Source organism: Alternaria ethzedia (genome assembly GCF_023757985.1).
Source record: "Alternaria ethzedia strain BMP 0044 chromosome Unknown scaffold_6, whole genome shotgun sequence".
In the NCBI taxonomy this organism is placed as follows: Eukaryota; Fungi; Ascomycota; class Dothideomycetes; order Pleosporales; family Pleosporaceae; genus Alternaria; species Alternaria ethzedia.
In genome coordinates this window covers 313,467-340,356 of record NW_026056199.1, presented here as the reverse complement: position 1 = coordinate 340,356, position 26,890 = coordinate 313,467, and the positions used below count along the sequence as shown (strand labels likewise).

Here is a 26,890-nt window from a genome sequence, read left to right as displayed (position 1 = left end):
AGCAGCTGGTTACACGAGCATGGAGAGCAACAAGCAAAAGCGTGTGTTACGCTGTCCGCAGGCGAACGCGTCGGCTACTCCTACTGCATCTATTCCAGCCCGTTCTGACCTCAATATTTGAGTATGCAGGCTATCCTTTCGCGTTGGCCAGTCCGTGCATCTCTCTGTCGTCTGCGCAAGATGGCTAGCGGAGACATCGGTGGACCCGAGTAGGAGAGGGACCGCCGGGCATCTTTGATTCGCATAAGATGCGCGACAAAACGGTCGCTGTCTACGCACAGGCACATTAGCTCACCCGCACTTGCGTTGGCACAGCCCCTTCACTCTGGGTTAATGCTTGAATCACTTGGCATGTGCAAACTAGGTCTACGGCAATTTGGCAGTCAACGACCCCATACACCCAGGCCTAACTTGAACACCTTTCGTATACCTCAACAACTCGAGTTTCTTCCATCCGGGCCTTCGCTGAATGCCTTCTTGAATCTTTCTTCGCTCCTTCCTGATCGCAACCATGGATTTGCTATTCCGCCAGATTTGGGCGCTCATGCGCAAAACTCTTTTGCTTGTCTGCTCGAGAAGACCAATCACTACTTTCATCCGTGCACTCGCTATCCCGCTTGTTGTCATTCTTGTTATCGCTTTCAGCAAGACGTGGTTTGCTTCTGGGGGGCATTGGGGTGTGTCTTCGGCTCGCCAGGTTAGTGGCCTCCAAAGCTTTGAGGCACCAATACGAAATCGAACCAATACTAACACTCGAATAGCTACCCTCTCTTGAGGAAGGACTACGAGCCAGTCCTGGCCACGGCATTGTAGGCTTCGTCGACAACGGTATGAAAGGAGGAGAAGTCTCAGCTGTCATCGATACACTCTCACGACGAATCAGCGCTGCTGGGAAAACGCCAGAGCTATACGACGATACCAGAAGCCTTGCTGTAGTTTGCCGAACCGACAACGAAGGCAACTCACCATGCTACAGCGCCATTGTATTCTTCTCCAGTCCAACCGAGGGAACCAACGAGTCGTCAGCCGGATACTGGAACTACACAATCCAAGGGTTGACCACGCCGTATGGTCCCATGGACATCACGAGCACCAGCAACGCCATCGAAGTAGCCACATCGCCTTTGCAGCGAGCCCTTGAGCTTGAGATTATCGAACGGTCACAATCAGACAACACATCGCAGATTCCTTCCGAACTGAATGTCATCGCGTTCACTCGTCAGGACCAGGGAGCACTAGAAGCCGATCGGACTGCATCGTACCTAAACCTTGTTACATGGGCCTTTCCACCCATCTTCACTCTTACACTCATTGGTGTGGTCGATCATCTAACTTCATTTGTTGCTCGCGAGCGCGAAATTGGTACGTGACAGCATTTATTCCCAGAACACGGACTGACGTTAGCCAGGAATGTCTAGTTTGATCGACACCATGATAATGGGAGGGTCCAAGTTCCGGGGCATAGCCGTTCGACAAATCGCGGCTTACGCATCGTTCGCGCTGGTCTACTTTCCCGGCTGGCTGGCAGTGGCCATCGTCATCTCCGCCGCCATCTTGCCCGTCACTTCTAACTATCTACCCGTGGGATTCGTTCTACTTTATGGGCTCGCAGTGACTGGATTCTCTCTCTTCGGGGCCTCTTTCTTCAAGAAAGCCCAGTTGAGTGGCCCCATCATGGTGGTCGTCACACTAGTCGCCGCCATCCTTCCAGCAGTGCTTTTCAACCAGACGAGTACTGTTTGCGCCATACTGAGCGTCTTGTTCCCTTCAGCAAACTTGACGTACTTCATTACTGGCATGGCAACATTCGAAGCAGCCGGCAAACCGGTCAGCATGATGCATCGGGCCGATGAGGCGAGCGAGTCCGAACATTGGCGTTTTCCGCTGTACATCCACTGGCTCATATTGGTCTTACACGTATTCGTGTTTCCTATCCTAGCTTTACTGGTAGAGCATCTTCTCTTCTCAACAGCATCTCCACACAGACGTTTCGAACGTCCAGCAAGCGCAGGCGATCCGACCGTCAGGGTCTCAGACTTCTGCAAAACATACAAGCCTGGCTTCTTTGCTCGACTGTTTCGACGTCGTAAGAATGTCGATGCGGTCAAAGGTGTCGATTTCAAAGCATATCCAGGACAAATCTTTTGCTTGCTTGGACCTAATGGAAGTGGCAAGTCGACGACCTTGAACTGCATCACGGGCGAACAGAGGGTCACGTCTGGAAACATCATTATCGATCCAACAGGCGGACTGGGTTACGCTCCACAGAGCAATGTCATCTGGCCTGAATTGACGGTTCAAGAACATATCCGCATCTTCAGCGACCTGAAATGCCTATCAGCAGCGAACCACGAGGTCGTCAACGATCTCGCTAAAGGTGTCGATCTTCTCAAGAAGCTTTCAGCTAGAGCTAAGACACTCTCTGGTGGCCAGAAGCGGAAGCTCCAGATGGCGATGATGTTCGCGGGTGGAAGTGCAGTCTGCTGTGTGGATGAAGTCTCCACAGGCCTCGATCCAATTTCCCGGCGAAGAATCTGGGAGATCTTACTCACTGAGCGGCGAAATCGCACCATCATCATGACGACTCACTTCCTCGACGAAGTCGATTACCTTGCTGATGATATTGCCATCATGTATCAAGGTACTCTTCGTGCTGCAGGCACTTCGGCGTCCTTGAAACATGGCTTTGGTGATGGCTATACTGTCAAACTGCCTTACAAGACAGACGTCGATATCAGCATCTCTGGGCAACTCCGAACGGAACGATCGCGGCACATGACGACGTACCATGTCACCACAGCCGCTCATGCTGCAGAGGTTGCGGCCGAGCTCGACAATCACAACCTCGGTGGCTACCAGCTTTCCGGACCGACCATGGAAGAACTATTCATCAAAATCACCGGTGATTCAATCCAACCTTTGGAGGAGAAGACTGGAGAAGATGATGCTGTGAAAGCGAAGGCTGCAAACATCATTGTTGACGCAACCGAATTGGATTATGAACTGTCCGAAGGGAAGCCCGTTTCTCTTCTCAAGCAGTGGTGGATTCTGGTGCTCAAGAGAGTCAAGATTCTCAAACGTCGATGGCTACCCTACTTTGTCGCCGTTGCTTTCGCTCTTGTTGGTGCAGGTATTGCGCCTCTACTGATCAAGAAGTTCGATGCTCCGCTGGGATGCCCCGTGCAAGCAGACCTTGTTGACGATAACGCATATCGGAACGACATTGGTGTTTTCTATACAGAGAGTAATGCCTATTATTCTGGCACGGACGAACTTCGAAAGTCGTACGTTGCTGGGCCTTCCGATCGACTCAACTCAACAAGGATTAGTTTGATGGCAGACGTCTACTCTACCAACCACACTTTGAGTTACTCTGACACCTATCAATCCGGGTACACGAATTCTTTACAGCTTGAGAACCAGCTATTGATCGTCGATACGTACGAAGAATTCGCGCGAGCAGTTCAGAACGACTGGAAAGAACTAGTTGCCCATCCCAGATACATCTCTGATGGTGGTTTTCCCACCACAGAACTCAGAGGCGGGATCTGGATGGGTGATAGCTCAACCAACCCCACTATCATGGGCGACATCAGCGGAGGCGCCGCCATGCAACAGATGCTGAACTTCTACAATGTCATGGCTGGTGGTGTTGGCATCTCGAGTTCTTACAACGAGTTCGCCAGTACGGTCATTCCGAGTCTCATGGCTTCTGATGCTACGATGTTCATCATTTATTATGGTCTGATCATGGCCTGGTACGTCTTAGCCAGTCGCGCAAGTAGCACAACAAAGCTGACATATAATAGCTATCCAGTGTTCTTCGTCTTATACCCGACGGATGAGCGCCTGTCAAACGTCCGCTCGATGCAATACTCCAACGGGATCCGTCCGGTGCCACTTTGGCTTTCCCATCTGGCCTTCGATGGTACCTTCGTCGTCATAATCAGTGCTGTTGCCACAGGTCTTCTTTCCATGTCGACCCCCGTCTGGCATGGACTCGACCTGATCTTCGTCATCTTCCTTCTGTATGGGATTGCGTGCGCGCTACTCAGCTACATCTTCTCCATGTTTACAAAGAAGCCGGTCACTGCTTGGTTTCTGATGGCTTTGATGCAGGTCATTGTCTATTTCGCCTACTTCGCTGGCGTGATGGAGATCCAGGCCACTACACCATACGCAAAACTGGAATCCACGATGAACGCCCTGTACTTTGGTCTCGCCATCATAGCGCCAGTAGTGAGCTTGGAAAGGACGCTGTTCATCGGTCTTCAGCAGCTTGGGTTGAAGTGCAACGGCCACAGCGACGGATCCCTCTCTCTGTACGGCGGGCCCATCTTATTCTTGGTTGTGCAGATCGCTTTCTTGTTCGCGCTTCTCATTTGGTGGGATTGTGGCTTCGCTCTGCCTTCATTGCGCCGCGAAAGTCTGGTCAGCGATACAGAGGCGACAGACATGTACACGGCTGATCTTCTTACCGAACGAAGACGGCTGGCATCACCTGACATTGACCTCCGGGTCGAGTCTGTGACGAGGTCTTTTGGCAAGAACCTTGCAGTCGATGATGTCACGTTCGGTGTCAAGACATCGGAGATCTTTGCTCTACTTGGACCCAACGGTGCTGGCAAATCAACCATCATCTCGATGATTCGTGGCGACATTAAACCCTCAACACCAGGATCTGTAATCGACATCGCCGGCAACCCAATCCTGACTAGTCCCCTCGCAGCACGCTCCAGTCTTGGTGTGTGCCCGCAGTTTGACTCTGCCGACGTCCTCACAGTCCGCGAGACGCTGCGCTTCTTTGCCAAGATAAGAGGAGTCAGGGACGTGGAACATAACGTGTCAACCGTGATTGCAGCCTGCGGTCTCAGTGACTGGACTGACCAGTTGGCGCAGAAGCTCTCCGGTGGCACCAAGCGCAAACTGTCTCTGGCTGTCGCACTAGTCGGAAACCCACGTGTCCTTGTCCTCGATGAACCTTCTTCAGCGCTCGACGCAAATGCAAAGCGCGTCATGTGGCGCTGTCTGCAAACTATTGCAAAGCGACGCGCCGTTGTACTCACGACGCACTCGATGGAGGAGGCCGACGCTCTGGCCGACCGCATCGGCATCGTCTCGTCGCGCATGCTCGCTCTTGGTGACCGCGAAGACCTGAAGCAGCGTGCAGGCAGCGAATATCACATTCATCTCGTGTCGCGCTCGGCACCTTGCACCACATTGCAGGAACTGCAGAAGATGAAGGAATGGATTGTTGTCACCTTTCCCTTGGCGAACGTCAGTCGTGAGACGCAGGGCGGTCAGGTCAGATTTGAGATTCCGGCTGAGGGTAATGAGTTTGCGGGATTGATCAGGACATTGGAAGGCGCGAAGGACGAGCTGAATGTGGAGTTTTACAGCGTGGGTAAGGCGACTCTGGATGAGGTGTTTGAAAAGATTGTTAAGCGGTACGGGGATGTAGCAGAGACTTAATGGTATAGCTAGAATAAATGTAGGAGCAGGTCGGCATTAAGCTTCCTATATGCGCAGTGTCCACGACCACCGCGACACCCTCAGCCATCTTGTCAGCACCAAAAACGCTGTAGCTAATAACATCCCTCCACCGCCCACAAACCACACGCCCCAAAACTCCCTCCGCACATCCTCAACTACTCTACCTGAAACACCAACAGTTGCATCTCTCTTCGCTGCCCCCGCAACCGGACTCCCGACCAACCCCCCAAACGCCGCAATCGAATAGGCCATTCCCATCCGCGCCCCCAGCTCCCCCACGTCGCTCGTCAACGCCGCAATAATGGGCGCAGGAAGACTGACCATTCCACCGGAGATAAACCCATAAACAACCGAAATAGCGATAAGACTGGACTTTTCTACGGCGAGTGGAAAGAGAAAGATGACCAAGGATGAGAGAAGACAGCAGGGCAGCATGATGTTCACGCCACCGAAGCGGTCGGCGAGGTAGTTAGGCGCCAGGCGACCAAGAAGGGAGGAAGCGTTCATGATGCTGAGTAGGGAGAAGGCAGACTCGGTATCGAGAGAGAGCTTGAGCGCATAGTCTTGAATGTAGAAGAAGGGGATGTAGGCGGTGGCCATCATGAGTGTAAATGCTGAGTGTGGTTAGCTCTTTTCGCTTTCAATGGATTTCGCAATCATGAGTGGATCCATAAGAGAGAAAAAGGGGACTAACCAAGGACAAATGCAGTGTAACTTCTATCCTTGAGCATTTGAATGTTCAATATCGACCCTTTCCTTGGCGCTCGAGGTCTCAGCCGCATAACCGCGAAGCACACAGCCATGCATCCGAGGATCAGGAATGCGAGGGCACGCACAGCCCAAGGAAAGCCTATTGTGACAAAGAGGCGGCGCATCATGAGCGGATAGAGTATACCAGCTAAACCGCGATACCTCAAGTCAGAATATGTCCTTGAAGCAGGATTAGCGCCATCAGCTTACCAAGACTACTTCCCGTCGCCGCAATACCCGTTGCAATCATCTTTTTCCGTTTCCAGTACAGCGGGATAACCGCAACACTCGTCAAGCCAAGCAAACCACTACCTAGACCTACACAGACGCCTTGCGCAAGGAAGATCTGCCAATACTTCGAGCACTGTGCCGTCGCGAAGAGGCCTCCAACTTCGAAAAGCGTCCCGAGTGCGATGAGAAGCCGAAGGTGTCCGCGATCGAGCATTATCCCAGCGGGTATGCCTACCACCATGGTGAGAAAGAGCTGGATAGATCCAATCCAGGATATTGCTGATGCGCTGTATGTTGGGAGTAGGAAGTTGACGTAGTAGGTTTGGAATACTCCGTAGGAGTTTGTCAAGCCCCTGGCGGTGGTAGGGATCAGTTCTTGTAAAAGAAGGGTCAGGATATGAGCGAGACTTACCAGGTGTTCCAGAAGAGGATCCAGCTTCCAAATACCTGAAGCCAGGCTACTACGCCTCCGTCCATACGGGTCTCATGATTGCAATCTTGTTGGGGATGGACGTTTTCGTTGTTTGTCGACGTGGTGCGTAGTCCAGTATCCAGATCTTGGGTATGTGTATCAGGGTGCCTTTCGGCATCCTGACGTATTTCGTTGCTCTTGTTGATGGTCGCCATGTGAGGGAAGCAAATTTTTGCAAAACCACAGCTCCGTACGAGAATCTATTGAAGCGCACGTAGAAAGAAGCTTGATAAGAAGCGGCGTCAACGGCGTGTCGTATTTGTTCACGACTAATGCTGTCGGGAAAAGGTCCATTACTTGTGCTGTGTGTCAGATTACCAACGGAATGTGACTGCGTGTCACTGTCACGCCATATGGCTTGGAATCGACGCCACCATGCTACCTGACCAGCGTTGTATGTTTAGAGTCAATGGTTGACTTAAATGCGGCATTGATAGACCGGATCCTGCACTCTGTTAAGTAGCTTAGAAGATGTCATATAGAACCAAGTGGGGGTCGGGGTTGCATCAGGACCGTGTATTTCTGCTGTCATCCTGCATTTCGAATGAGACGATAAAATAGGTAACTTTCCATGCGCTCGGATGTTACACCCCACGCGGCGCCTGAGAATAGCTGCGTCCCACGGAGTTGATTCTCGCTGAGCCTCAAAGGCCTTTGTGTAACGTTTCAGTGGGAGAGGCAACCAAGGTAGTGAGGGCGAAGAATAGAACGGAAAAAGCAGCAGCCCGAGTAGCCCGAATTGAAGCCCAAGCCAACAGAAGAGCTCCTAAAACCACCGAGAATACGAAGCGCAAAGCTCTAGCAGGACCTCCGTCACGTAATAAGCACTAAAATTGTGGTGGTCGCTCTATTGCTATCGTTCGTGGCTGTACGGCCTGAGTTTTGCAGTAGTAAGTTTGGTGTTGGTCGGTGGTTACACGACGTCGGCCGTTACGCGCACAGGCACGGTACGATTCGCTGGCCTGATGTCCCGCAGCGGAAGAAATCATTTCTGGAAAATGACACATTGACGGAAAACGCCCGAACAGACTTCCTGAAATGGAGTCGGGGCAGCTCTTTTGCTTAGCATTGACCTACACGGCCATACGGATGCAGCAAATGCTGTGCGCGATGTTGAACGTAAGCCCTCTTCATACAGGTCGTACGATCATATACATCAATGAGAGTGGTCTCATTGCTGATGATATCTAGACTTACGGCGCAGTTAGGCGTCTAACATGTGGAGTCATCGTGGCCATGGTTTGTGAGTTCTGAATCCCGCGTCCGTGAGAGGGGTGACAAGTCAGAATTGCGTGCTGAGGTCAAAGCAATGTAACTCAACGAGTATATAATGTATCTAAAATGAAGCGTAATTGAAAGGTCAACCTAACGTCTTCATTCTCCCGTCTCTTGTACCTCTATCCAGTCAATATGAGATCGAGTGCGACTTGGTCCCGTCCTGTAGGACACTACCAGTTCTTCGTGCGGGGTGTCAAACCCAGAGTGCTTTTGTCTGCTCGGTCATTTGCATCGGGTGCGTGGACCCCTCCCAATTCTGTCCAGGATTTGATTGAAGTTGGTGCTAAACCATGAGTAGCAGCTGTAGCGGTGGCCCAGCCCGAGACGGCTACAACGGAGGCGCCTCAGCATTTCCCGTATGAAGCTTTCTTCAAATCCAATATTGACCAGAAGCATCGAGATGGCTCATATCGCCAATTCCGCAACATCAACCGTCTGGCCCAAGAGTTTCCCTTTGCACACTCCGACGTTGAAGAGCAGCGTGTGGACGTTTGGTGCACGAACGACTATGTAAGTAATCAGCCCAACAACATGAGAGTACCCATTGATGAGAGTACCCATTGATGAGAGCAACGAACAGCTTGGTATGGGTGGTCACCCCAGTGTCTTACGTGCAATGCGCACCGTGCTTGACAAATACGGCGCTTGTTCCGGCGGTTCACGAAACATATCCGGGCACAACCAATGGGCTGAAGCTTTAGAGACTTCGCTCGCAAAGCTGCATCGAAAAGAAGCAGCGCTATCCTTCACATCCGGATACGTTGCGAATGAGTCCGCACTGGCAGTATTGGGTGCACATCTCCCCGGTTGTGTCTTCCTTTCTGATGAATCAAATCACTCATCCTTAATCGAAGGCATCAAGATGTCTAGGGCTGCCAAGCTAGTCTGGCGACACAACGATGTTAGAGATCTGGAGAGGAAGCTTGCGTCCATACCTTTGGAAACGCCAAAGGTTGTCGTCTTCGAGTCCGTATATTCCATGTGTGGTAAGCAAATCAATCGCGCTGTAGCCATCGTCCCTATCGCCAACATTCTAATTTCGATCAGGTACCGTTGCCCCCGTACGTGAGATTGTTGAGCTGTCCGAAAAATACGGAGCCATCACTTTCCTGGACGAAGTCCATGCGGTCGGCCTCTACGGGCCGCATGGGGCGGGCGTGGCCGAACACCTCGATTACGATATCCACCAAGGAGTTCGTGGAGATGGACAGAACACGCTTATGGATCGAATTACCCTGGTCAGCGGAGCGCTTGGTAAAGCGTTCGGCACCATGGGTGGCTACGTCGCCGGGTCCGCATGTCTCGTCGACATGATTCGTTCGCAAGCCCGGAGCTTCATATTCACAACAGCGCAACCACCAGCCGTTATGGCAGGGGCAAGAGCTGCGGTTGAACATCTCTACTCGCATGACGACTCACGTAAGCAGCTTCAGCGCAACGCTCGTAGTGTCAAGACGGCGCTGCGCGAGCACGGTCTCCCGGTCTTGCCGAATCGATCCCATATAGTACCTCTGTTGGTTGGCGACTCGGTACTCTGTAAGAAGGTTGCAGATATTCTGTTTGACGAGTACAAAATATACGTACAGCCGATCAACGCCCCAAGCGTGCCGAGAGGACAGGAAAGGTTGAGAATAGCACCAACGCCGGCCCATACATCCAAGCAGCAGGATCACCTAGTGAGTGCATTGGTGGAGATCTGGGACAGATTGAAGCTGCCGAGCCTGAAAGACTGGCAGCAAGAAGAAGTATCACCGCTCTCTGGAGTGTTGAGGGAGGATAAAATGGATCAGATATGGACATCAACTCAGCTTGGTTTACAAACATACAAAAAGCGTCGTCCAGAGTGTTCGAAGCTGTGTGCGGTTGGAGGGGAAGACACGAGGCTTGGGTGGCACTGATTATGGCGAAGAGGTCTGTGTTCTTCTGAGCAGTAGCTATCCCGAAAGCGTAAATGACATCAGCACTACCACCCAGTCCGATTAAGATTCAGTCAGCACAAGAAAGCTGGTCAAGTTACTTTCGCATTCTATCATCAAAGCGCAAAACGATTTAAGTGTTGTTTCCTCTGCCGATTTCGCCCGCGCGACCCTGATGTTCGTTCCGCACCACGGTGTGCCAACCACGCATCGGAGGAGCTTCAACACTGATAATATATTGCTACAGAATGCCCATTCCTTCACATACGACCATAGGATCATGAAAATTAGGCTTCCCGTCCGCTCAGCCATATACAAGCATGATACCGGCGGATTAGTAGTTAGGTGGGTGACCACTAGCGAATCCCCGCTGTTGTATGTTTTTGCCAACCAAACCATCTTTTTTGCCCATCATGGTTTACGCGCCTGTCGAACACTGATAGGCTCGCTCGTACAAACCATGGCGTGGGTGCTTTGATCCTGCACGTGCAGCGACGGTGGTGATGACGGCGAGTCCCTCTCTTTTTGCACCACGGTGGCAGACCCCAAGCACATGCCTCACGAACCTTCACTTAGACATCAGAGTAAACACCTTGATATCATAAATTCCCATCTACTTCAACTCAACAACCTTCTTCCCCTTCTTCTTTGCCTCAAGCACCGCATCCCTCCACTCCTTGACCCCATCCAACGCACCCTCTGGATCCGCCTTCTTCTGCAGTAGATACCCTTGAATCTCCGCGGGCGAGAACACACCCTCGGGCAACGCTTCCGCAAACTGCTTAGCCATCTCCGCAAGTTTCTCTGGCGGTAGCGTTGCGAAGTTGGGCTTTGATGGCAGAGCGCCGCTAGTGAGGGGCGAGGAGGTGCCACTCGATGGTCTGACTTTCCTCTTCTTTGTCTTAGAGGGAGATTTCGCTTTCTCGTCATCGCTTTTCTTCTGTGTCTGCATCGCAAGGTCCTCTTCGCGGCTATACATGCGACGGAAGATCTCTTGTATTTGCGTGTTGGTTGCTAGTGTGAATTTGATCTGCAGGTCTACGCGGCCGGGCCGGATGAGTGCTGAGTCGAGCTTTTCGGGGTAGTTCGTTGTCATAATCAAGACGCGGCCTTCGCTGGATGCGGCGCCGTCGATGATGTTGAGGAGGCCGGCGAGGGAAATCTTGCTTTTGCTGCCCTCTTCGTCGGTCGGAGAGGGGACTGGGGGTGGAGGAGGCGGAGGTGAGGGCTTCACGCTGGGTGCTTTTATGCTAGGCGTCTTTACGCTAGGTGCTCGAACGGATGATGCTGCATCATCTGTGACGAGGGTGGTGGTTTCGCTATCTGGTCTGGGTATCTTCCGAGGGCGCAGTGTTTGGGTAAGTCTTCGGCGGAAAGACTTCTTCTTCTCGATATCGGTGATGGACTTTTGTTTCTCCTCGACTTTCTTCTCCTCCTTGCTCTCGAGCTTCTCATCTCTGCTTTCAGTCTTCTCCTCCTTCTCTGCAACGGTGTCCTTGGCTTCAGTAGGTGACTTGGCTTCCTCTTCCACCTCCGAGACGCGCTCTGGTGCTGGAATCTCGGACTTGTCCCGACGGATGCCCGCGCTGTCAATGTCTTCTAACAAGACGATGCACCGATTTGGTAGCTGACTGAAAAGCATTGCGAGATCCGACTCGGTCATGTCACGCTCACTCAAAGAAGCGCAGTAGACGCTAAGCCCAAAGATTCCAGCCACTGCAAAGCTCAAGGATGTTTTGCCAGTACCAGGAGGCCCGTGGAAAAGATATCCTCGTCTGTGGGGAATACCGCGGGCGGCGTACCACCGAGCCGTGGCTGGGTGGAGGTATTCGTTAATGTCTGCAACGACCTTGTCCTTTTGCGCTTCATCCAAGGTCACTGTGCTAATAGGTCGTGAAGGTCGACTGGACTGGGTAGACCAGTAACCGCCGTGTTTAGTCTCCGCTCGCATAATTTCAGTCGTGCTGTTGTTCTTGTGCGATGACCATTCCTTGACATGATCTATCAACTCCTTGACGGGCTTCGTGCTGCGACCCATGCAACGGATGATGACAAAGTACTCAATACGTTCCGCATACTTGTTCTCTTGGGAATCCTTCCTGAACTGGAAGTAGTGACCATTGTGGGTGAAGCTGTCGTCGCCAAGATTAGGTTCGTAGTATACAGGACTAGTACCTTTGTACTTGTCGTAATTAAAGATCCCAGACTCGTCCAAGACGTCTTCGTCGTCCGATTCGGGCTCGTCATCAGAGTCTGCGCTATATCGAGTCTTGGGCTTCCTCGATGTAGCTTTCAAGTCTCTGCTGACTTCCGTCATGCGCTGTTCCGATATCCAGGATATGAACTGGGGGTATAAATCATCATCGTCGTCTATCCGGATAGCGGAGGTGCCATAATCTCTGCATGAACTGTTAGCAGACCGCGGTTGACTGGTAGAATTGTGGACTTACTGCATCCATGTACGCCCCCTGTTGTACAAGAACATTGCTCCTTGGAAGATACCAAATAATAAAAGGTATAGCGACATCGTGCTGCCAACATCGAAACCAATTTTGTTGAGAACCAGCTGGACAATAGCACCGAAGCCGGGAATGTTGATGGCTGCATCTGCGAGGCCAGGAGGTAGCGATTCCTTGAGGTTCTCCATGATTATACCAGGCCGGTGGCTTAATCCGCACGTCGAAGGAGTTTTATAAGTGGACGTGTCTTGAATGAATCCCGATGCGTTTGCTGCGTAACAAAGCCCCCGGATTAGATGTGTTCACAGCGAATGTCGATGATTGTTGTAAAGTCGTAGTAGTCCAAGACGAGACCTGTGATATACTTGTTTGTCGCAAGCGCAATTGACCAGGCATCCAGATGATGTATTTCGATTTACCTAATAGCTTTCATCGTTATGACTTGAGGTTGAGAAAAAGGGCGGTGGGATGGCAGCCTGAGCTAAGGCGTGGCTGTGCATATTGTGCAGCCGGTCCAATGCAATCAGCTTCGACATCAGCCTCTCAAGGCTCTGTTAGGAGAAAGATTCCTCGCTGGGGTAATGGTCACCTGCATGGTGCGTCCAGTGAGTGGAGACCGCATGTGTCTAAAGTGCAGTGGCATCGCTAGGTCGAATGAGAGCGTTCGCGCGCAAACAGCGTGGCTCCAAGCAAGGCTGAGTGGCGTTCACTTTGAATCCCAGGATGAATATCCTTTGCGCACGAAGGGCGACTGAAGTGGCTGAGATGCATGCTGCTGTGGATACGGACGCATCATTACCGACTTTGGTGAGAAGAACCGGCGACGCCGGTCGTGAAGTGCGGGCTAGCCGGTGAGTCAAACGCCCACCATGGTACCGTAGGGAGGGCGCTGACTCGAAAGTTTAGCGAGGTAGCAGCAAGGCAGCCGCAGGGTTGAGATGTGGTGGGGTTGGTTCATCTGCAGATGGCGAAGTGAGGGCTGTGGCGCACCGGTGGGCTGCAATCCTCCGCATGTTCGGGCTAGCGTATTTCTGCATATGGTCTTGGCACTATACGAGGCGGGCTGTAAGCCCGCTTCAGATTTCACACGTTATTCGCGACTTAGGAGAATGTTGGGCTGTTATCCATGTGCGACAGATCCTAGAAACGAAATGATGTAGAAGTGGTGATGAGAATTCATTGGTAGACATGCCGTCTGGATATCAAACGCCCCTACGCCCTTTCTTTTGCCGTACATCTATGCTAGCCTCCCTAGTTACCCAACCAGTCTAGGAACTCTGGCGTGAAGTAGCTAACCACTATCGAGGCTCCCGCTCGGAGTATGCCCTGCGTAGCCTCTTCCGCCATCTGCCTCAAGTCGAACACACCTGCAGCTGCGGCAGCGTGGATCATAGCGTATTCTCCAGACACCTGGTACGCTGCAATGGGCATGTCCTTGCCAATTTCCTTTGCGTCGCTAATGATGTCGAGGTACTGGCTCGCAGGCTTGACCATGATGATGTCCGCACCCTCACCAATATCTCTGACAATGGCTCGTCGTGCCAGACCGCGGCCGCCGGGAGGTAATTGGTAGCATCTTCGGTCGCCAAACGAGGGCACTGAGCCTGCAGCGTCGCGGAAGGGACCGTATAAACATCCTGAGAACTTGGCGGCATACGACATCAGCACGACCTGGTGCGAGATGCCCGCTTCGATGAGCCTCAGCTTAATGGCGCGTATGCGACCGTCGTTCATGTCCGAAGGTGCCACGCAATGCGCGCCGGCATTGGCATATGACAGCGCCACATCCGCAATTCGCTCTACTGACAATGCATTGTTCAAGCTGCCATCCTCTTTGAGGATACCGCAATGGCCGTGTGAAGTGTATTCGCAGAGGCACACGTCGGCGACGATGAAGAGGTCGGGGAATGCTCGTCGGAGCAGGCGGATGGCCTTGATGACGGGGCCCTTGGGATCGTCTGCGTTGGTGCCCAAGGCGTCTTTCGCTGAGGGTGCGAGTGGGACTCCGAACAGTATGACGGACTTCAGGCCCTTCGCGACAAGTGGGGTAAGGTATGGCACGACCTTGTTCAGGCCTCGGCGATGGATGTTCGGTAGGGAGGGAATCAGAATCTCTTCGTCAGGCTGGTCGGAAATGAAGAGGGGGTAGATGAGCATCGACTGCACTGAATGTTAGCTTCCGTCATAGGCTCATGGCGTCATTCCTCTCACCTTTGTAAGCTGTCGCTCGGCCTGCCATGCTCGCGACAGAGGGTGGCTGTATCCTCCATGCAATTGGCTCTTGATATCTCCAGATATGCTCACGCTCGTCGCGGCAGTGCTGGCGTAGGATCGGGTGGAACGCGCTTCCGATATTTGAGAGCGCAGGTCGGGTCGCTCTGGCCGCTCCGAATTGTTCCGGTATGCGATGTCTGAGACGAGCGAGGAGAACGACATGGAGGAGAGAAAGCAACAATATCTCGTAGGTTGGTGAAGGAATCAGAAAGTTCAAGTCCCGCCTGTGCAAAGAAAGTGGAATGCCGCTGACGTTGGCGTCGGGGAAAGGTGGCGTTCGTAGTAAATGCGGACAGCCGAGGCGTCAAGTTTCACTCCGACTATAGCGATCGCACCTTGAGTTTCAGAAAATCGGAGTACGGACGGACGCAGAGACGAGATGGGGGTATCGGAATGAAGAGAACAATTTTAAGCGCAATTCCTTGAAAGATTGTGAAATCTACACGGTTTGCGACGACTACTATACGCATGTAAGCTGCAAATTGCCTCCGGCGCCCAATCATATGCGCAGGATTACTGAGAATCAGATGTGGCCTAGCGTCGGATGGTGTTAGTCAGCTGTCAGGTCGAGAAGTCGGGATAGTCTCGGGAATCTTGGAAGCGCATTGAGCTTCATCACAAGATGCATCGCCGAAGTAAACACCTGTGCAGTCGCGCTCCAAGCGCACACGATCGATCCTCAGCTTCTTCCACGACAAGATGATGTCGTTGTTTCGAGTCGCGAGAACCCAGCGGGGCGCACGCCTTTTATGACGATGTGGCTGGCTCACAATTTCCCGTCTCTGGCCGTCTGTCTACCCACCATCGCAACTTCCACCCTTTCATCGGCCCTTCTGTAATGGAGTCTTACTTTTGTCTTCTACAGTCGCCATCGCTCAGTAATCGGGATATCTATCGCCGCTGCTGATCAACATCAATCTCAACATGACCGGACGTGGCTACTTTGCAAAGTTACTCCTCAACTCAACAATGTGAACGCGCAGTATGCGATGCGAGCCAGCACCAACATTAACATGGTACCGCAGTATCCTGATCAGATGGAGACGCCAGGCAGATAACGCCACGTACAAAGTCTCTGTCGTATACCCACCAAAATCAATACGAACAGGACCCTCAAAGCAAAAAGCAACAACACAAAACGAAAACATCAGCTTCGGAATGCGATGTGTTGAGACGAAGGGCAAAGCGGGGTCGCCTTCTCAACCTATGAGCACTTTCGATAACCTACTGTTTTCGCTTACGGCTCGCATGGACACAACCTGTATACCGACGTCGTGCTTTCTTTTTCGACATCCCAAGACCCCGCTGCCCCTAGCTTGAACCCTAACCTCGAAAACAAACATCACAAAGCAAAACCTCTACACCTGGGGACCATACCCGACACTCGTTTAGGCTAAGAAGAGTAACTCCGTCCAATAGTGCTACACCATCATTTTCATTATTCCTACTAGTCTAGGAGCACTGGGCGCTACCCCGAGTGCCGCGTCGCTCCCTTGACGGTTTTCACTGCAAGCCGACAGAAACGGCAGTCCACAATCACTGTACTGACATGGATGATTGCGCGCCGTCAGCGCGGGGCAGCTAACGTTAGACCCCGTCGGCCGTTCATCATCTTGGTGTTGCGCATATCACGACAAACAAAGTATAAGCCGTGCGTCTTGTGAAAGATAAACACCTGGTATATATGTAGAGGGCATGCAAGGCACACGAATCCTTTCTCACCCCTGCAAACATCGCAACTCCACTCAACTCGGTGACTCGATTGACTGTTCCAATCATGTCTGACCTACGCGCCCCCACCGTTGCTGTCAACTTGACACTGATTGTGTTGACTTCACTGGCTATCAGCTGTCGTGTTGGGAGGAAGATCAAGATAATGAGCAGCTTTGGCTGGCATGATGGTGAGCTCAGTCCACTTATTCCCACACGAGTCATCATACTAACTGACATGAAGCTCTTGCTGTCTTTGCCGGGACTTGCGCCATCGTCTTATCATGCATTCAGATGTATGCGACACGTCTGGGAGCTGGTCTGCACGAGGCAGACATCGACCCGGCCAACATGGAGATGCTCCTCAAGGTACATCAAACCCAACCCACGATCACTATCTTCCACTTACTGACTCAACACCCCAGATGGTCATGGCCGCCCTCATCTTCTACTTCTCCGTCAACTGGGCCGTTAAGCACTCGCTACTGATTTTCTACACCGAGCTCACCTTCGAGCCGTGGGCCCGCCGCTGCATCTTCATCATGCATATCGTCGCTTTCTCCTTCGGTCTCACCTGCGTCGTAACCAGCATCTTCCAATGTGTCCCCGTGGCAAAATGGTGGGACCCAACCATCGAGGGCTACTGCATCAACCTGAGCGATTTCTCCTACTTCAACTCGGTCTTCATGGTAGCCTGCGATGCCGTCCTCTATATCCTCCCCGTCATCTTCACCTGGAATGTTAAGCTCAGACGCCACCACCGCATCGCCGTTAACTTCCTCTTCGCCTTGGGCGGACTTGTGCTCGCTGCAAGCGCAACTCGCGTCTACTTTGTCCACCGACTCGCCGTCATGGGGGACTTCCCCTTCCAATACGCCGCGTCTATGATTTGCGCCGTTGTGGAGAACCATCTCGCTGTCATCGTCGCTTGCGCACCCAGCATCAAAGCCGTTCTTATCCGCTACTACCCCAGCCTGCAAAGCAAGTTCGAACGCATCATCAGCGACGAGGGCTCGGGCTCAAAGGGCAAAGCATACCGGACTGGGAGCAGCGATCGTGCTACATATGACCCTGAGGCTGGCACCAATGGCAGCGAGGATGTCAAGCTGCAGATTGTCAAGACGCAGGATGTCAAGATTGAGAGGCCAGATGCGAATCGAATGATCACTGGTAGCAGTGGCAAGAGTGAAGGCAGTCTGCTAGGACGCTGGTGGCGGGCACCCAATAATTGGAATGTCAGCGTCGAGAGCCAGGGCAAGTGAGATGGAGAATTTTGTATATTCTTAGTCGTTTCGAGGTTGATTCCCCCTTGCTTCTGTCCAGTATCATACCCATGTAGTCTTCAACCACCAAGTTCATCTTCACATCCACCACTTCTCACACCTCCGTCGGTCTCCACGCCCCCTCACGATCATCCAAACTCACACCCAAACCACCCCGAACATCTCCCGCCCTCACTCCACATCCTCCCACTCCTCCTCCCCACCCCCAACCCTCGGCACCCCACCCGGCCCCAACAACGGCCTATTCCCCCCAGTCCCAATATGCACGAAGCCAAAAGGCTCACCAATGCACATCTCCCTCTCCTCCTCATACTCAACTTCCCTTTCACCGAAACCAAGCGCATTCTTGATCTTAGCCCACAATCTCTTCCAGAAACCATCTGACTCGATGACCTCGGCTTCGGTGACAGGCTGGGGCAGCGCGGTGATGCTGGTGTCTTGCGCGTCTTTGAGGTTGGCGAGTGTGGGGTTCGCGAGGTGGTGGGATGTGTTTGGCCGTGAAGAGGAATTGGTGTCGGCGAAGAGGATGGAGGTCATGGGGAGGAGGTGCTTTGAGTCGTTTTGGGCCATTTTGTTTTGAGGCGCGGGGGTTTGTAGAGGGTGTGTAGTGTGATGTGCTTTTCGCGCTGGTGTTTGTCAGTGGCTGTATTGCAGAGATATGCAATGCGTGTGTAGAGGTACGGTGAGGTTGCAGCTGGCTACGAGTCTGAGAGAGAAGGGAGACGTCTCTTTGTTGTGGTCGCGGCGCGTGTCTCAGTTCGTTTGTTTGGAGGGTGCGTCATTGCGCAAACGGTGGGTTGAATGTGACGGTGAACGCGAGTTGCGTACGCGGGGTACGGGCGCGCTCATAGTGGTCTGATCTTGGGGTGAACAACGCGTTCATATTGTTATGAGCAGAGTTATTCTCCATGAACTCTATTATGCCCTGACGTAGAATGCGAGCTCCTATCGAATCGGTGTACTACTACAATGCGACTGGTTCATCGCCTGAGTCCGGCTCGCGACGGCTTTTGACCTATTGATCATCGCGACCAGGCGGTAGATACTTCATGCGGTGTACCATTTGATCCGAGAACCTATAGTCTAGCCTAATGGCGTGTTCATACCCAGTCATCATGAGGTGCTTAAGAAGATAGCCTCAGGGCTCGGGGCAAAACTTACTACAAACGCCCTCACCGTCTCCTCGGCTTGGCCATCGCAGCTCATCGCAGGCAGAACTGGACCTCATCCCTTGCTCTTGAACAACTGCATAATGCCATCACAATATCTAGAGAGTAGCGGCAAACGTGCTAGGGTGTGTTTCGTATATCGAGGAAGGCGCGGTGGTACTTCGGTTGTCGTCGCGTCCACTCCAAGGCTCGTTCGTTATTGCTGCCCGTACCTAGGTACGCGATCAGAATTGTGTAAAATCTCAGACTCATGCCTACAAGAAGAGGGAAATAGTCGCATGCATGAGAGCATTGAAGTGGAAGAATGCGCGTTCAAAAAGGTCAAGCCAAGAAGGACGTTGGCAGTCGCCGCGCGGCGCGACTACCAAAGTAATCAATCGGGCTTACTTTGTATGTACCTCAAACCCAAGCAATCCGAGATCGCTCCCGTTCGCATCCGTCCGCTTGACAAAACACCAAGATCAGATCTACTGCAACATTGCTTCCCCAGATTCCGTTGCCGATGGTTAAACAATCTGGGGTAAAGTTGTCCACGGAAGGATTTCTGCCACCAATCACACGATGCAACACCAACAATGCTTCCTCCACACTTCCCCGCAAAGTCACGATGGCAATGGCAAACAGCGCGCATGTTCGATAGTCGGCCCGTAGAGGTAAGCGCGACGGAATAATTACAGACTGTAGTAATCGCGTAAAGGGGTGCATTTCGTCAATCTAGTATAAGTACCCGGCCGTTCCGATGAACGGGTACCGAATACCAGGTCACTCGTTCTCTGCCGATCAACATGGTGTCTCGTCTGATACAGTTCCTTGCATTTGCAAGTGCCCTTTCCGTGGTGTCTGCCGACAAGTACACAAGAACAAAGCCCGACCGAGGCGCGTTAGTCGTCGATGCTTCCGGCGCAACCAACGGCAGCTACCCCAGCATCAGTGCCGCAGTAGACGCACTGCATAACAAGACCGATGCCCAGAAGATCTTCGTCGTCGCTGGAATATACAACGAACAAGTCTACATTCCTCCTCATGCTGGCCCTATCACCATACAAGGTTCCACGAAGGACGCTCGCGGCTACAAGGACAACGAAGTCACCTTGACATACAATCTCTCGCGCCAAACACCTGGACTTGCCAACAACGACGCAACAGCCACCCTCCGCTTGAACACAACAAACATCCGCATTTACAATCTGAATGTCGCCAACACCTTCGGCGCCGCGGAGAAGAACGGCCAAGCCCTCGCACTAAGCGCGCAGAAGACGAACCAAGGATTCTACGGCTGCAAGTTCACCGGCTACCAAGACACCATCTACGCGAACATCGGGCGCCAGATCTACGCGAAGTCTTTCGTCAATGGCGCGGTAGACTTCATCTTCGGTCTACGCGCCATCGCGTGGTTCGACAAGATCGATATCGAGTCAATTGGTCCTGGTTGGGTCACCGCCAACGGTCGCGAAGCTGACAACAACACGAGCATCTACGTCTTCAACCAGGTCAACGTTTCCGGAACCAACGGCACGAACTCGACCTTCCTTGGCAGGCCGTGGAGACCGTACTCGAGGGTTGTTTTCCAGGATAGCTATCTGAGCGATGTGGTGAAGCCAGCGGGATGGGCGAGGTGGGATGATGTACAGAGTGTGGACAATATTGTTTACCAGGAGTACATGAACTATGGACCTGGCGCAAACCCGGAGGCAAGAGCGAACTTTTCATCGCAGCGGGATGCGCGGATCAAGGCGTCGGATGTGTTCGGGATGAACTTTGAGAAGGAGAATTGGGTTGATGCGGATTACTTGTAGGGATCTGATAGAGTCTGGGGGAGGCAGTGTTGTAAGATAGACTTGAAAGTGCTAGTAATTGTAACATTCGGTGCCCAGATGTGCTTCAACCCCGCGCCCTATAACATCGCGTGCTGCCGAGATGACAACAATGTACGTCGAAGACACTCATGACAGGCAACCCTGGTTCAGCTGGTAGTCCTAAAAGTCGTTGGAAGTTGTGTAGTGGGTTGGTTGGTTGCGAATGAAGGCGTTTGGCAGGGTCGGAAAGTCCGATGGGCGGGAGTGGGATATCACGTGACCCTGTGCATCGGCCCGCGGGCGCGTGAGTGAACGCCGATCGACTTCGCGCAGGGAAAACTGGCCATGGTGTAGCCAAACCTTCTGATCTTCGATAATTTCTATCCGCTGCGACGTCTGGTTCTATAATGTGTGAGTAGATGCCCAAGTTGATGCTGCCCAAGTCATACCTATCACCCTATAATTATCAGCATCTACTTTACAGTAGCATGTACAGTACTTACTAGCCTTCTTAGGCAGTATTGTAGGAATAAGCTATATACTTTTTTCTACTTTCTTCTTCTTTTAAGAATATTTAAGAATACTATTTTTTATAAAGTTAAGCTTTTAAATACGCTATACACTTTTTTACTACTATATAACTATAACTATAATACTCTTTAGCTTTTTAGTACACCTAATACTATTTAAACTTATTTAAACTATTTACTGCGCTTTAGTTATATAATACTTACATTCTGCTCTGCACACGTGCACGCCTAGATTTCGACTGCTACAGCCCTTACACTCTCTTCTCCCTATCACCCAACTTTTGGTATACGTCATCGTGCGGCCTTGATCGCGCACGCACTAAGGCGCATGCAAACCTTTACGATGGAGATGGGCGCGCTCACATTCATTGTCGCATGTTCGCACAGGTATCATAGATGAGTAAGAGTGGATTCGTACGGGAAGCAGATGCCGACTCCCCAGAGATCGGCCCTGCGGCTTGATGATGACGTTTCGCCAACATCACAGGCACGTCAAGGAGGGTGTCTGATAAACATGCGCGGACATTTCGTTTTAACTCTCTGCAAACTGCGACTTGATACTTTCGTAATCCCGTAATCTACTCGAAATTCACCAGAAACAAAATGGCATCAAGATTCCTCCAGAGCTTTTCGCGCTCAGCGTCCATCGCGACCCGCTCACTCCAACAACGAAGCGAAGGTGACTACCCTCCCTCCAATACAAAAGGAACAACCACTAACATACTTCATCCCAGTCCTCGCACCAGTCATCACCCGCACATACGCCAGCAGCGCTGCACCCGGCCAGTCATCCAACGTCTCCAACCCGCAAGCTAGCAGCGCCGAAAGCCAGTCCATCAACAAGAGCGCCTCAGTCGGCCAGACCGACAAGAACGATGGCGACCACGCATCAGTACAAAACCCAGTCAGCCATCCAGAGCAAGACCGAGCAGGCGCGACGGAAGAGACAACGGAGAGTCAGGACAACATGAAGCATGACCCGAAGGAGTCGGATGCGAAGAAGAGGGAGAAGACGCTGAACTATGGTCAGAATAAGCCGTTGGATGCGGCTGATAAGTAGAGGTTGGAAAATGAAACGGATGATTATTTGGCGAACCTATCTAGGGTTGGCAATTGGAAGAAATTGAACGCTGTCGATGTGATCTTGACCGCAAACCCCAAGTGGTGATGAGGCACCGTAGGTTGACACAAAATGCCCACACACTGTGTTTGAACTGAGACGGAGCCATTGCTGTTTTGGAATCATTACTCGAGTAGCGATCATCGTCTTGATATACGATGCGGTCGCATCAAGTCCTCGATGTCTTCGCTGTTGCTCCCAACCTTTTCCGATGGCCGACTATCAGGATTTCTGTACAGTGTAATGCTGTTCATCGAACGAGTATCGGGCCTGTAGAGAGTGAGGAGGTGTCAGGGGCGACATTGTGATGACGCATAGCCAGTGTGTGAGATTATCGGGCTGACATAGCAATGTTCGGCTTAGCTCATCAGCACATAGTTATGGAGCGCTCTCCATCAGTGAACAACGATTGCCATTCCGTCCCAATGTCGCGGTCGAATGGTGCCCGGAATTGCCCCAGTCTCTCGTATACTCTGTCTTCGTACATGTTTATCTCTCTCAGCAACAAGCCCACCACTATATTGTCTGCATGGACAAGTGCCGCAAGTAGAAACATGCTTCCGTTTTCGGGCTTCTCATTCGGCTCATCCATAGTGACATAGAGACGTTCAAAACCCTCCTCTTTCAAACTTTCTGTGTTTTCATAGCCGATCGGCCCACCCAGCGTCCATTTGATAGGTCTAGACCAGGCTCGAATGGTCAGCAGTATCATCTTCTCCATAAATGGTGTTCGCTCGTTTTTATCCAGCGGAGAAAGCCTGTACTCTTCTGCGATTGCTATAACCGTCGAAGACACTCCAACAAATGGTCGCGTTCTCAGTCGGCCATTCATCGATGCCCAGCTCCATGTTGGCGTGACCACCCAGCTGCCATCCAACATCTGGCTAGAGGACCTGGGCAGCCTTTGTGGTGGCCTTTCATCAGTACGGAATGAACGTCCAGGTGTACGATTTGCTCTCCAGTTCAGACTTTGTGGGAGCGTTTTCCAGAAATGGCCAGCAAGATACGTGTCGTTTAATGCGTAATGCATGCAGCTTGCGATAGCCGAGATAGCAATCAACTTGTCCGCTTGGGGATATGTGAGCTGCCTCGCACTGTAATCCACAAGGATCTTGGACCAAGTATCCTCTGCAGTCCGGCTGTCTAAGGCCTGCGGAATGGAAGTTATTTGAAGACCCAGCGCTTCACTCAGAACTGCCCTCGCAGGGTCAGGACAAAGTTCGAAGCCGCGTGGAAGAGATTCGCTTGCGTTTGGGACCCGTGCACAGTCCCAGAAAAGTTCTCCATGGCCAATGCTCAAGACGCGAGTAGCCAACAGGCGTTCTTGTAGGACCCATGCGCGACTTCCGAGGGGCTGTTGATAAAGCGAATGTTGGAAGTACTGGCTTGGTATGACAGTGAAGGCAGGAGGTGTGCCGGCAAAATCCCCACTCATTCCTCGCATAGCCATAGTTGTAGTGAAAGGCAGATTCGCTTTACGATTATAACCTCCCATACAGCTTTGGTTCGGGTGCGCAGCCTGTACCAAAGAAATGTTGATGATGCAATTCGAGTACACTTCTTGCATGCGACTGCACTCCAACTGCCAGTCTTCACTACTCCCCCTGCCAGACTGTATGATACAGAGAGCATCGATCCAGAGGTAGCGAACTCCGAGCCCTTCTACGAAGCAAATTGCCTCTTGGAAAGCAATGGGTAAATCTGAATGGAGTATTCCGAGCCGAAAATCTTGCATGTTATCGGCCGTTAGCCGGATGAAGCTAGGATTTGGGCCCCAGCAGTAACTCAAAGCAGCATACGGGCCCGATAGTTCCTCTTCCTGTGGTAGTACTAGACGCACTTTGTGGCTGCCAAGTTCGAGGAGCCGTGTCGGATATGTACGCGGTTGTTTGTGTTTCTGACACTGCTCATGGGTGTCTAGACAAGTACTCATCCACTTTTGCGCAGCCTGTAAGGATTCTGCCATGGGTATTGTGGACCATCTGCCGTATGTACCGACATTTACTGGGACGTTCGCTGTAGGTACTGCGACAAATCTCCGCGAGTCGAGCGTTCTCGAAAAACCTTGGGCAACACTTTTCTTTCTTCCCCACGTGGATAAAGAGGAACAGCTAACAATTTGTTCTTCTGGTAGAGAACGGGAAATTCGAGAATAAGTATCTGGAATCTGACCGATGATGAAGTGACTTTTCAGGTCGTCCCTCAAGTGCCCAGTCTCTGGCCTTACAGATTCCCACAAGGGAGTACAGATGTAGCATCCGGCTGTTGCTGCTTTGGTAAGAGAGGCAAGGCTCGAATGATGCTTGCGGTCGCCGCGTGAGAATACACGTACGCATTCTTCGCAAAGCATCTCCATCAATATTCAAACACAACAAGCTCCTCCTTCCGTTGGGCCAAGGCGCCGATACGGTGGTGGGAAAAGTGTGAGCGTGAGCAGGATACTAGAGGGACAAATCGTGGCGCTTTTCGTCGTGCATACTGTGGAACCACAGCGAATTACCTATCAGGATGTGCGAGGTTGCTGGGAACGTTGCGCGATTGCGGATGACAGTAGAGGTGGTTGCGGTGGCAGGGCGTGAGATGCAGATGCGGGGTCGCAGCTTCGTTGACCTGAATCGAATTATTGACGACGCCGCATATTGTATGCGCCACGCGCGTTATGTGCACACAAGACCTTGAAAGCACAGCCTTGGAAGTTAGCTTAATGATAACGGGTCTGCTCTTCAACACTCAGTACTGGAGTCCTCGGATGTCGTAGATACGCGCACGCATAACTGCAATCGTACTAGTTCGCCCTCTAGTTCTAATCGCAGTGAATCATGTTCTTCACGCCACATCGCAGAGCCCCAGCGTATAGCGCCACAAAACGCATCCGTATCCAGAAAGCCGATTACTGTTCGGAGGAAATGAAAAGCAAGGACAAAGGCAGTTTGTTTCGCAGTTTCGAAACTGTTAAACGCGGAACAGCGGACACTAGTGTTTTGGCACGGGCGGTCCGCCAATGAGAGAGCACGAGAGCGGCTTAGCGCCTCGGCAACGTCTCCTGTCGTTCATGCCGCGGTCCCTAACCTCCACAATAGTCCTAGACCTAACGGCGAAGATGCCTCGCTTGGGCGAAAACACCAGGAGGCTTGAAACTTGGGTGGACGCGCCGATGGAAGGATGCCCTGGGCTGTGGCATGGTGGGCACGAGGCGCGAGCCTCAGGCATAAGTACCACGAGCGCGCCTCGTGTTACTGTTTCTTCATCGCGCTTCATTCTCTTACCACCTTTACTATCTTTTCAACTTCTTCTATCGTTTATTACATTCGTTACTAAGGCACAGGATGTCTCTTTACACTCTTTTTGCTGCGGGCCTGCTCGCTCAGTTCGCCAACGCGTACACAGTCATTCAGATTCCTCCCCCTTTCATGGAGAAGAACATCGACCCGATTGTCTACCCCGGCGAGTTTGACAAGTCCCACCTACACTCTTTCTACGGCTCCGACGCCGTTGTCGCCGGCACCAAGACCAGCGCCGAACTCCAAAAGGGTTGCACCACCGCCGAGAACCCCAACGACTTGTCGAGCTACTGGGTGCCCACCTTCCTTTATACCAAGGATGGCAAGAATTACGAGCCCGTTCCCGTCTTCCGCTTCAGCGCATACTACAACTTGGGCGAGACTCCTGCTGAGGTCGCCATCCCACAAGACTTGCAGATGGTTGCCGGCAAAGCCGACGCCATGACCCCAGACGCTATGGACGTCAACGCAAAGGCCTCATGGGGCTGCGAGAGCGAAGACATCCCTCTCGATGCCAACGGCTTCCCCACCAAGACCTGCTCGACCCACATCCAGCAACTCCTCTTCTTCCCCCAGTGTGTCAACGAAGAGACCCTCGAAACCGGCTACAAGAGCCGCGACAACGGAACGCCCAACTGGTGCCCCAAGGGCATGAAGTCCATGCCCCAGCTCCGCTTCTCCATCCGCTACGACATGCGCAAGGCCATGCCTAACGGATGGTCTGGTACCACCTCGCCATTCAAGCTGGCTTGCGGACCTGCATGGTGCTCGCACGGTGACTTCATCAACGGTTGGGTTCCTGAGGCTGCGAAGAACATGGTCGGCACGACCAGCGAGAAGCAGCACTTTGCTGCCGTTGAGGGACCTCTTGGTGGTCCTTCGGATGGCGCTTCTTGCAAGGCCAAGGACGCTGATCCCAGCCACGGCACGAACAACTATGCTAAGAGCGTTGCTGCTATGGCTAAGCGCAGTGTTGGCGCTTGGGGCTGGGAGACCAGGTCTAGGCTCGCACGCTTGGTCCAGGGCGCCTAAGTTGAGACAAACGATGGTATCATGGTCTCGTACCTGACAGAAGTCGAAAAGACCTTCATGTATATATTTAAAAAGAGGACTCTGCGTGGCGTCAAC

At 52.2% G+C, this 26,890-nt stretch overlaps 9 protein-coding genes across 9 annotated transcripts; 6 read left to right on the top strand and 3 right to left on the bottom strand.

The window, feature by feature from the left end:
* Positions 1-511: 511 nt before the first annotated feature.
* J4E87_003384 (uncharacterized protein) lies at positions 512-5,472 on the top strand (the record flags this gene model as incomplete). The annotated part of the gene is made up of 4 exons (XM_049375012.1): positions 512-697; positions 762-1,362; positions 1,409-3,758; positions 3,810-5,472. 4 exons carry the CDS (start codon positions 512-514, stop codon positions 5,470-5,472), a joined length of 4,800 nt encoding a protein of 1,599 aa, XP_049234934.1.
* A 3,299-nt stretch (positions 5,473-8,771) lies between these two features.
* On the top strand, positions 8,772-10,004 carry J4E87_003383 (uncharacterized protein; the record flags this gene model as incomplete). Its single annotated transcript, XM_049375011.1, has 3 exons — positions 8,772-9,210; positions 9,272-9,760; positions 9,811-10,004. 3 exons carry the CDS (start codon positions 8,772-8,774, stop codon positions 10,002-10,004), a joined length of 1,122 nt encoding a protein of 373 aa, XP_049234933.1.
* Positions 10,005-10,753: 749 nt separating this feature from the next.
* Positions 10,754-12,787, bottom strand: J4E87_003382 (uncharacterized protein; the record flags this gene model as incomplete). Its single annotated transcript, XM_049375010.1, has 2 exons — positions 10,754-12,539; positions 12,591-12,787. The coding sequence occupies 2 exons, from the start codon at positions 12,785-12,787 to the stop codon at positions 10,754-10,756; spliced, it is 1,983 nt and encodes a 660-aa protein (XP_049234932.1).
* Positions 12,788-13,850: 1,063 nt separating this feature from the next.
* HEM2 (Aminolevulinate dehydratase) lies at positions 13,851-15,035 on the bottom strand (the record flags this gene model as incomplete). The annotated part of the gene is made up of 2 exons (XM_049375009.1): positions 13,851-14,759; positions 14,811-15,035. The coding sequence occupies 2 exons, from the start codon at positions 15,033-15,035 to the stop codon at positions 13,851-13,853; spliced, it is 1,134 nt and encodes a 377-aa protein (XP_049234931.1).
* Positions 15,036-16,650: 1,615 nt separating this feature from the next.
* J4E87_003380 (uncharacterized protein) lies at positions 16,651-17,845 on the top strand (the record flags this gene model as incomplete). Its single annotated transcript, XM_049375008.1, has 3 exons — positions 16,651-16,774; positions 16,828-16,952; positions 17,009-17,845. The coding sequence occupies 3 exons, from the start codon at positions 16,651-16,653 to the stop codon at positions 17,843-17,845; spliced, it is 1,086 nt and encodes a 361-aa protein (XP_049234930.1).
* A 192-nt stretch (positions 17,846-18,037) lies between these two features.
* Positions 18,038-18,436, bottom strand: J4E87_003379 (uncharacterized protein; the record flags this gene model as incomplete). Its single annotated transcript, XM_049375007.1, has 1 exon — positions 18,038-18,436. One exon carries the CDS (start codon positions 18,434-18,436, stop codon positions 18,038-18,040), a length of 399 nt encoding a protein of 132 aa, XP_049234929.1.
* A 1,384-nt stretch (positions 18,437-19,820) lies between these two features.
* Positions 19,821-20,831, top strand: J4E87_003378 (uncharacterized protein; the record flags this gene model as incomplete). Its single annotated transcript, XM_049375006.1, has 1 exon — positions 19,821-20,831. The coding sequence occupies one exon, from the start codon at positions 19,821-19,823 to the stop codon at positions 20,829-20,831; it is 1,011 nt and encodes a 336-aa protein (XP_049234928.1).
* Positions 20,832-21,964: 1,133 nt separating this feature from the next.
* J4E87_003377 (uncharacterized protein) lies at positions 21,965-22,421 on the top strand (the record flags this gene model as incomplete). The annotated part of the gene is made up of 2 exons (XM_049375005.1): positions 21,965-22,040; positions 22,096-22,421. 2 exons carry the CDS (start codon positions 21,965-21,967, stop codon positions 22,419-22,421), a joined length of 402 nt encoding a protein of 133 aa, XP_049234927.1.
* Positions 22,422-25,807: 3,386 nt separating this feature from the next.
* J4E87_003376 (uncharacterized protein) lies at positions 25,808-26,794 on the top strand (the record flags this gene model as incomplete). The annotated part of the gene is made up of 1 exon (XM_049375004.1): positions 25,808-26,794. One exon carries the CDS (start codon positions 25,808-25,810, stop codon positions 26,792-26,794), a length of 987 nt encoding a protein of 328 aa, XP_049234926.1.
* Between the last annotated feature and the right edge of the window lie 96 nt (positions 26,795-26,890).